The sequence below is a fragment of the Cervus canadensis genome, chromosome 23, assembly GCF_019320065.1.
Source record: "Cervus canadensis isolate Bull #8, Minnesota chromosome 23, ASM1932006v1, whole genome shotgun sequence".
Taxonomy (NCBI): domain Eukaryota; kingdom Metazoa; phylum Chordata; class Mammalia; order Artiodactyla; family Cervidae; genus Cervus; species Cervus canadensis.
In genome coordinates this window covers 9,714,704-9,725,704 of record NC_057408.1, presented here as the reverse complement: position 1 = coordinate 9,725,704, position 11,001 = coordinate 9,714,704, and the positions used below count along the sequence as shown (strand labels likewise).

At 36.9% G+C, this 11,001-nt stretch overlaps 1 protein-coding gene across 3 annotated transcripts in view; it reads right to left on the bottom strand.

The window, feature by feature from the left end:
- Positions 1-3,508: 3,508 nt before the first annotated feature.
- The window catches only part of RAB27B (RAB27B, member RAS oncogene family), a 175,680-nt gene continuing 168,187 nt past the window's right edge, over positions 3,509-11,001 (bottom strand). For all 3 annotated transcript variants that reach the window (XM_043443692.1, XM_043443691.1, XM_043443690.1), the window contains one exon: positions 3,509-9,852. In XM_043443692.1, the coding sequence (XP_043299627.1) occupies positions 9,663-9,852 (190 nt within the window). In that variant the 3' untranslated portion in view covers positions 3,509-9,662. The remainder of the gene's footprint in view (positions 9,853-11,001) is intronic.

Sequence of the window (11,001 nt, the reverse complement as noted above, 5' to 3'; positions counted from 1 at the left end):
CATTTGAATAATTGCTTATGATATGCCTTAAAATAAAGAAAGTTGATATCATTTTGTGGGGTTTGTTTCTTTTTACATTAAAATTCTTATACATAAATAAATCAAGCAGTTGTTATCTGACTGTTCATGACAATATAATCCATAATAATAGTTTTCGTCAGTGAGCAGGTATCTAAATAGCACCTTGAATTTTTCTCCTAATTTTCTCTGAATCCAAATTAATAGCAAAACTGATCTATTAAATTTTTATTCTAAATTTGAGAAAATGGTAGCATTATAAAATTAAGAACATACAGACACTTATCAGATTCTTTCATATTGTTTCACTTTGAAAATTCTTACTTGACTTGAAATCCTCTGATCTGAAAATAATTATAGGATCTTTGTCAATATCAACGTAGGGACCCAATCTTTCAGTAAGTAAAAACTCTTTAAACAAATAAAATCATTATAATTCCTTTCCTTCCTTTCTGCCTTCCTTCATATTGGAATATAACTCAACAATAAAAATAAACCACAAATATTGCAACTATGGATAAATATAAAATTATGACACTTGAAAAAAAATCCAGAAAAAAGAGGACATTCAGTACCATATGAGTTTATGGGGACAGGGTGTAAATCAGTATTTGAGGATAGGCATAGAGGGAGAGAGTGTGAAGGAGTACAGAGAAACATTGGGAAGTAGTAGTAATGTTTAGTGTCTCAAATTTTGTTCTAGCCAATGTATTCTTTTTTAAATTTTTTATTGGAATATAGTTGGTTTATAGTGTTGTGTTAATTTCAGGTATACAGTGAAGTGAATCAGTTACATATATATATATCTACTCTTTTTAGATTATCTCCCTGTATAGGCCATTACAGAATATTGAGAAGAGTTCCCTGTGCTATACAGCAGGTTTTTGCTAGTTTTATTTTATATATAGCAGGGTCTATTTAAATCCCAGTCTCCCTTTTTATCCCTCCCTTCCTTATCCCCTTGTGACCATGTTTGTGATCTACATCTGTGGCTCTATTTCAATAGAGCACCACGTCTTTAAGATTCATTCATTTTTTATTCCACTAAATATTTATTGAGGCTCCCTACTTGCCAGGCCCCTTCTGGATGCCAAGGCAAAAGCAGGGGGGAGAGGGGAGAGGGTGCATGTGGTAGGGAAGAAAGAAAAGGGGGAAATCTCAGTCTTCATGGAAATTTCTTCTAATGACGAGGAACAGATAATATACTCAGGGAAGTCCCATGGACTGTGAAGAAAAGTGAGGCAGAAGATAGGCATAGGGAGTAACCAGGGGTGAAGCGCTGTAGTTCCAATTTTTAATTGACTGATCTTCGAAGCTATTACTGTGAATAGATCTGTCAGTTACATAGGATGCCGATTTTAAACAAGACCTCTCTCTTTGAAGGTAATATTTAAGCAAAGATAGGAGGAAAGCTAGGGAAGTGACTGGAAGGAGATATTTTTGGGTGGAAGAGGGGTCCAGACAGAGCGGGGCACAGGTGCATGAGTCTCACAGGCCAGGTGTATTCTGGAATAGCCAGGACGTCAGCTGGATGGGCAGGTGAAGAATAAGCCCCAGTATCGTCTAAATCATTTTTCATGCAACATATTCCTTCACATTTATGTTGTATAAGTCATCCCTTTTATTTGTTTAGCAAGTTAGCCTTCAAGTTCGGTTTTGACTTCCTAGCAGTGGTAAGCTAATGATTTTCAGGAATCTGTATCTCAATTCCCTCCTTTGCCCACGTTTCCCTGACTATGAAGCAAGCCCAGGTTCTGTGGAAGGGTCAGTGATGAGAAAACTGCCCTTAAAAGGCTAAGTTGAGGTCTTGTTTTGACCTACCCTGTTGGCCTAGAGAACTCAGGCAGAACTGCTCTCCGAAGTCAAGGGACAAGAAGGGGGCCCGTGAAGCTGGGTAATATGGGTTCATAATCCAGTGTCTTAACTAACATGATGCCAAATTGCTCCTTCGGGTTCACTTTTTCACGAGGGTGAATGAGCTCATGATGTAAATGTCTCTAGGAAATTAATTAAAGAGATTGAAGTCTGCTGCTTTTTTTTTGAAACTTTTGGTTAAAAAAAAAATTCTTTCTCTCAGAAACCTCCAAAAATGGGCCAAACGATGGTGATTTCAAAAATCTGACATGTATCACAAAATCTTTCTAGTACTTACAATAAAGCCTTAGTCAAATTATAATTAGTGTGTTGGCTTCCTAAATCATAATGCAAGCCCCCTAGATGAGTTTCTAACAGAAAAGTAATGCTCACACTCTTATTATAGCTATTCTTTCTCCACAGCAAACAATCCATATTAGAAACAAAATTTTCCTTGGTATCGTGAGCTGTGATCATACAAATACCTTACATACAGTTTTAAAAAGAGAAGTCCTACCATTACAGTTGAATGTCTCAATGGTCTTACTTTTTCTTCAGTATGGGGCACACTATGACTATTTTTACACCCTATAAAACCATTAGGAAAAGCAAATCTCTAATGACCTACCTTGAATTATTTAAGATGAACCCAGGATAAAAAGATTCTGCCTGTGTGACACGGCATTACTGCTGTGGTGAGTCACTCAGTTGTATTCAACTCTCTGTGACCCCATGAACCGTAGCCTTCCAGGCTCCTCTGTCCATGGGATTCTCCAGGCAGGCATACTACAGTGGGTTGCCATTTCCTTCTCCAGGCACTTCCGCTACCAGGGAGTAAAGTTGAGAGAATGGTGCCAAGGATTTATTTGCTTACTGTGGGAGAGTTGTTTATCCTCAAGTTAAAAACTCATCATTATCTTGGCAAAGCTTATCTATGTAACATATGGAGGAAGAACAACTCTGGGAACAACTTTGCGAATGAACATGTAAAAGTAAGCTGTATGGTTGTGGTCTTGAACTGGCTTTGAACATCTGTCCTGTTCCCAGGCTGTGACTAAAGGAGATATGACCATCTTCAGCATTTTCTTATGGAAAAGAAATAGGTTATAATACGTTGAAGTATTGACGAACCTTGACATAACTTCAACATATTAACTGCCAATTTTATAAGTGTATCCTTCAAAATTACTAGGAAAGTTCCCTTGAAAATCCCAGTCTTTAAACAAATAATATGTGGGACTTCCCTGGTGGCTCAGATGCTAAAGAATCTGCCTGCAATGTGGGCGACCTGGGTTCGATCCCTGGGTCAGGAAGATTCCCCTGGAGAAGGGAATGGCAACCCACTCCAGTGTTCTTGCCTGGAGAATCCCATGGACAGAGAAGCCTGGACAGCTACAGTTCATGGGGTCGCAGAGTCGGACACGACTGAGTGACTGACACTTTCACTTTCACATATTAGAAAGTTTAGAGAGATGGATAAAAATCACTTGGCGAAATCTAAATCATTTCTTTCCTAGTTCGTAATGGACATCGCTTTTAACGTCATACAGTTTCCAAACTGGTGTTCACTTAATGTTCCCCATCCTCCATACATTTGACTATAGTACAGAAATAAGATTGCTTTGAGTACACAAAATAATGATAAAAATGCATTTTTATTTGAAAAGTGTGCAGAAACAATCACTGAATACAGTTCTCGACTGTAATATTTAAACCCACACACCACAAAATCATTGGATGCTCTGATTTCTGAAGCTAATAGAACTTTGGTACAACAAAATAATGACCTGACAGAGTCTGTCAGGCACCACAGTCTATTCAGGGGCACAGAGAATCAAAACTCCATGTTCAAGGTTTTAATTTACATTCATAGCACTAGACAAAACAGAGATCTGAGTAGATGACAGACAAAACAATCGAACGTGCTTAGCCTAAAAATGAGGATAATATCACTTAAATGTAGACTGTTGGGATACAATGAAGTACTTCAGTGTTAGGCCAAAATGTTGTCTACTTTTAACACATTAAGCAGGATAACTTACTTTCCTCAAATAATTTCAGATACAGTCAGTATCTTTTACAAGGCTGTGGACACAAAGCCCTATTTATACAAGGAGGATTTTGACCAAATTTTAATATACTATCTAGAATGTAATTGGAATCCTTGAAAGAAATACGAGATGACCTACAGAATGAAATGGAACTCATATTTATTTTTTCAATAACTTGAGATATATTAAACATTTTCAATTAAAGACAATGACCAGAGCTGACTACCCATTTCAAGTTTCCGACATCGCTACTAAAATTAGTGTTTTGTGCCTGCTATAACACTTGTGAACATATGGTTGTGAAAGTATGACTGTGATATTTTATTATTCTTAGCTTGGGATAATAGTGTCAGTTTGTGAAATGGAACATAATTTATAAACCAGTTTCTACATATGTTCTCTTTGGAGCCTGAAATGAACCCTGTGAGTTACACAGGCTTTATAAGCCTCATATGAGGAGAAGCCATATTTAATGACATACCCACAGCTCCCAAGTTGTTCTATCTGGCCACTTTCCTTTCTACAATACTAGTCTTCCTCTCAAACAGTGTTTGAAAAAATAACCTGGAGAAGAGAAGAGTAAGGATAAGCGTATGTTATTGCTTTGCTAGGGACAAATAATATTTTGATTTGTCAACAACAGCCATTGGTTAAATAAGGGATCCGTTAGGATAAGAACAGACATGCAGCTCCAACAGAATTTGCCAACAATTAAGTCTACTGAGGGATAATAGCCATGACTTCCAAGACCTGTTGGAAAGAAAAGGAACTGGGGAACAAATTTAAATAACCCAATTCAGAGATGATTTCTTTGTATTTTTTTTTCTTCGAAAGATGACATGCTTTTAAATAACCGTGTTATTTTGGTACTCGTCTTTTTGTTTGTTTGCCTGTTATTCTCTCTAAATATGGATTAGAAAATATCTTAAACGTAGACTGTTGGTAAAAAGAACTGTACAGAAAGGCCTTTGTGATGCTACTTCTTAAAAAATTAAAGTGCAATATATGAGGAAATTAGATTCAGATAGGATAAATAAAATGGTTCTAAGCATCTCAAATTTTGATGCCAATCATGAAATATTTGGTATTTAAATATTTTTATTAGTTTAGTTCTAAGGGCCTAAAATTCTACTTGGAAGATAAAAATAATAGGTAAATATTTGTCGTGGTGGTGGTTTAGTCACTAAGTCGTGTCTGACTCTTGCAACCCCATAGACTGTAGCCAGCTAGGCTCCTCTGTCCATGGGATTCTCCAGGCAAGAATGCTGGGATGGGTTGCCATTTCCTTCTCCAGGGGATCTTCCCAGCCCAGAATTCAAACCCAGGTCTCCTGCCTTGCAGGCAGACTCTTTACCGACTGAGCTACAAGGGAAGCCCCAAATATATAACACTTTCTCTGTTTTGTTTTGTTTTTCCTACATAAAAATCAACCTTTTAAGTATGGTCTTCTCCATGTTCTCCCATAGTTACAAACTCTATTTAGACAACTTGAATCTCTAATCTTTCTTTATAGTTCTTACTCAACAGTGTCGTCATGGCTGGGTCTCTACCCAAGAACTCCAAGGCAATAAGTTTATAAAATTCCCTATTCATCTAACAGTTCTACTTTATGAGGCAACTATCTTTATAGATTTATACAACATTGAGACAACACTCAACTCAGGGCATATTCTCTACTTTCCATGTTTAGGAGCTCAGCACTCTTCCCAGAAATAAGCTTATACCATTTTGGTCAAAGATCAAGAAGAAAATATAGCTTTTGGTGAATTCCTAAACAATAGTTTTAAATATAGACAGCATCTTGGTATCTTTAAAAATGATAGCGCTTTCCCCAAAATACTCAAAAACATTAGACGTCTTTTAATGCTTTAAAGCTTGGGAGTAGAAGGTGAAGGACAACTTTTCTATTGCTTTGGCTAACACAGCTCACAGATCTTCCTTTTAAAAAATTATTAAGTTCGTTAGGAAACCAGAAACTTCAATATGATCTCTTTACAATTTGAGTTTTAACCTCCAAAATTCTTTATGGGTGAGGATTCTCCCTCATATTTGTAGTTCCAGGTTATATTCTACACCTGGTTATATACTGTATCTTTTTACACATATTGCTTTTCCTTCTAACCAATGTACCCACTCCATTGGTGAGAATGTGTATGAGCTTCATCAAATTTGTTGATTCCCAGTGGACAAAATTTACACTTTAAAGAATGCATCAGCTGTTATTAAACTGTCTTTTAATGTAGTCAGTCCTTCGTTATGGTCAAAGCTTCTCTCTTTCATAAAGGAGACAAGAAAGGGCTGGAAAAACTCTTGCCCAATCCTTCTTATCTGAATGGGTTGGCAGAGAATAACTTGTACTAGAAGCATAACAAAAGCACTCACTGATACCCAGAATGCCCTATCTGGTTAAAAACAACAGGGAAAATATTTACTTTAGTAAATTGCTGGTTTTGAATTATTTGTAGCATGACAGCTGATAATATGGAAATGATAGCAACTTGGCTAGAGTGGTCACTGGCCAGAGTTTGACCCACAAGTTAAATTTCCAGTATTCAGCATTTTTTCTGCCAATCTTCTTATCCTCATCACAATAAGACAGACATGTTCTCTTAACTACTTCTGATACATTTTCCAAAGGATTTTTTTTTTTTTAGATTAAAAGGTAATCTTGTACCTAATCACAGTTAGAGTCTCCAGAAATGTCCATTTCCCAAAATGTGACCAAGAGATGGTGGTAATAATCTTCAGATTTGAATAATATCCTTATACCCTTTGCTGAAGACAACAAGATAACTTTAGCTGCACTAGTGTCTCTGTGAGCCCTTCCTATACCATGGTATTATAGGAATTGAGCTATGTGGCTATAGACAAATTTGGTCATGGAGGTATCCGAGGCACTGTATTAGGACAATGTAAACATCAAACCAGTGTAAACACTTCAGAAATGGTTTCTATATCAGAAAGAACTTCACGTACATTTTAAATAATTCTCCAAAATAAAATATGGCTTACTAAAGCATTTGGGAGATAATACGTAACACATGTTGCTATGTGTTAACAATGCAATTCTTCAAAAGCAGTCTTATACTTCATGACTCCAAATCAATTTAAAATTGTAACATGAATTATATGGAATAAATAATTCTGAAATAATGAAAGAGTAATGGTTACTAGTAATGGTTACATAGACTTTGGGGTCTTAAGTCAAACTCAACAGAGAATAAAATATTTTAGATCAAGTATGTATAAGTAGAATACTATTTTAAAATAATTTTCTTGACTGTTTTTAATTTTGTTCCTCTTGATATTATTACCCAATAATTGTTATTTTTATAGGAATAGTTCTATAATTAAAGGCATCATCGCCCTCTGCTTCATGCTATGGCTATCGAATAATAATCTTAAAATAGTTCCTGAACTAAAAGCTTGTTAAATAACTGACAGTGACAGAATCTTGGCATAAGCAAATCAATCATATAACTGGAAAATAAATAGAAAAAATAAATATCCAAAATAGAATGCATTTTGGATTTTAGAAAGTCTAAATATTTCCTATTATGGAAATGCAGGGGACATCACAATTTGAATCCAAAGGAGAAATCGATATAATGACCACAATAATTCACCAAAATTTGCCACTTCGATGGTTACATTGGTTTTGCTCATATGCCTTCCAGAGGAAACATCTTTGATGTTAGCTAATATCTAATATCCTTTTGGCACAGGCACTGAGGTCATGAAGAGCATCAAAGAGAAAAGCATCGTGGGAGGGAATACCCCACCCATGACCAATTTTAGAAGTTGGCATCACACAGGAATCACAGGACCTGGGCAGCCAACATTGAGACTGTTAGTCTGTTAAGGGACTGACTTAAAAGCTTCCAAATTACCTGATTCATGGCACATTTGTGGGCCTTACAGCTGGATGCTCCCTTGGATGTGTGTTCCAAAAACTGATTCGTACCAGATGGAGTTTGACAGAGGAGGTTAAAGGTGGGGGACTGCGATTTAGAGTTTCCTACATTTGTAACTTAACAAAAAATATACAGAGTCTAGAAAAGTGCAGTTTAATTGGCAAAATTTTCTACAAAGAGGAACTAGCCTTTAGAAAAATCATATACTCATAATAAACAGAGAAAACTTAAAGTATGATGACTTTGTTATTGATAAACTTGACTGAAACACTTAAATAAAAGTTTAAAAGGAATGGCTTATGTTTATCAGAAGCTAAAATAAAAAAACCAATGTAATATTAGACACAGTAATAAGAATAGGCCAATGGAAAATGCTTTTGTGATCATTTTTAGAAAGAAAAGACAGCATTATGGGAAAAAGAAAGCCATTAACCAAATTTTGGTGAGACGGGATACAGTTCCATCTCTGCCAACCCCCAAATATAGTTCACCCATAGGTATTTTGCCTTAGGCAAAATAAAAACAGATGCTAAATACACTGTAATATGGCATGAGGTATCATCAACTTTTTTGTGATGAATGACATGAAAATTCAGTGACCATAAAATTGATCCATCATAATTCTGAAGTTGTTGATCTACAAAGCGACACATCTGTGTTTTTACGGTTGAATCAAAGCCAGGGGTGGGTGTAGGCTGGAGGGGAGCAATGTGATATAGAGTTTCTAGTACTTTGTAAATTAGAAACCTAGAATTAATAGTCACTTTTAATTTCATATCACCAGCATATTTTATCTAAAAAATTAAGGCTGAATAGTTTTTCTTGAGTTCATAAAGAGATATTTAATAAACAGCAATCTTTAATTTCTCTTTGTGACTGTTTATCATGATTTGCTAAGAAATGTGAAATGTGAAGCTGAACATCACACCAGAAGCTGAACACTAGACCAATTTCTAAAACTGTGCTGGGAATGGAAACCTCTGGACACTCTCTTAATGCCAACCAATAATGTCAGCTTCCAACTGGCTGGATTGAAATTTGGCTAAGTAACTCTCCCAGACATCTGTAAGAGACACATTTAATTTCAGTTGTCCAAATGCCATTTTCCCATACCTTCATCTCTCTCTCTGGGCCTTTTTCTTGTCCTCTGTCATTCACAGTCCTATTCTTGTCTATCTGCCATTTATTAAGAATACACAAATGGCATTATTACACAGCCTCTTACATATTCTCAGAAGTCTGACATTCATCCTCTCGTAACTTTATCAGTAATGTTGTCATTCTAGCACAGCTTATAGGATATACATAGTAATGTCACTCTAAATGAACCACTTAGAATTCTTTATTGTGTATGCACTTTTAGCTAATATGTCCCCCTCAATGCAAACCTAAAAGTCCAAATCAGAATCTCTGTAACTAGTAAATCCAACCTTTAAAAAAAAAAGTCATCTTTCTGTGTTCTCTCTTCAGAAACCTATTCTTGTCCCCAGTGTGACAAGGTAATTTTGGTTCTGATGGAAAACTCACTGATATCTCTTCTTCCACACTCCTTTTTATGTTCATCTTCTTTACGAAAAAAACAAATTGAGTATCCATGATGGTACAATGACACTGGGAAATCTTTGATCTTGTTTGGAGGGGCCGTGGGGATTACTGGTCAACTCTTTTGAACACTGTTGACTATTCAGATTTTTTTAAATTTCTGGCAGGAAAAGAAAAACATGCCGTTATACACGGTTTACTCAACAAAAATTGTGTGGTTTGTCACTCTTTTTGGAAGTGACGTTTGCCTGGGGTTCTGGATGATCAGAGGCTGGGGTAAAGTCTAACAGGCACATTTCTTCTCTGCTGGCTTCTCCCCATCCAGCTTTCCAGAGCTGCTCCCATTGACAGTGTCGGGGATGTGGGTCTTCTCTACACACTGTTCCATTCGTTTCATTATTAAGTCCAGAAGGGTTTCCACAGCTTTTTCCACATTCTGGCCGGTCGCTGCACTTGTTTCAAAATATGGTATGCTAGAATGGAAGAGATGACAAATATTTTTGCAAGGAAGGAACCAGAAAAGATACAACAAGATGTGCCAGTGAGTCACACATGTGAAAACATGGCTGGCTGAGAGATTGTGAAATAATCACGATTTTGCTGGCTGAGTTGGAAAACATCCTTGGTTTTCCTCAGTGAGTGAAAACTGGTGGGTTGCTTTTACGTATGGGTGTAACCAGTGTTATGGGCAAGGAAACTGCTAGAAGAGGTGCTCAGGTACTTGAAGCCAAGCATCATCACTGATTTTTTAAAAATGAAGAGGGCAAATATGCCTAAACTAGTGATCAATGTTGCCATTAAACTATTAGTGTGTTAGTCGCTCAGCTGTGTCTGACTCTTTGCAACCCCGTGAACTGTAGCCCACCAGGCACCTCTGTCTGGGATGCTCCAGGCAAGAACACTGGAGTGGGTTGCCATTCCCTTCTCCAGGGGATCTCCTGACCCAGGGATCGAACCCAGGTCTCCCGCATTGCAGGCAGTTTCTTTACCATCTGAGCCACCAGGGAAGCCTATTAAACTCTTACTTCCCTATAATCAATTATCTAGAAGTCTGATTTAGAAATTAGGCAGGCACTACATAGGATATTCATGTGAATACAATCTACATTTATTTAGAATCCAAAGTTTCAAGAAGACATGTACATTTATTTGTAAAACTCGCAAGGAGGTAAAGAACTGTCATATTTGGCAAAAGAACTTAAATTTGAAAAAGAATGACAATTTCTGCCTTGGAAATCAGTTTCTGACTACTTGGGGTGTTTAAACATTTTTTAACTCGCTAGGATAATAAGAATAATAATAATTGGGCTTCCCTGGTGGCTCAAATGGTAAAGAATCTGCCTGCAATGCAAGAGACCTGGGTTCAATCCCTGGGTCAGAAAGATCCCCTGGAGAAGGGAATGGCCACCCACTCAAGTATTCTTTCCTGGAGAATTCCATGGACAGAGGAACCTGGCGGGCTACAGTGCATGGGGTTGCAAAGAGTCAGACAAGACTGAGTGACTAACACTTTCACTCTCAGTATAATAATTGCAGTATTACGTCCAGGTCAGGTATTATTCCTTAGAGTTTTGCAGCTATTGAGAGGCTGTAGAACACAATGTTCAAAATGATGGGCTCTG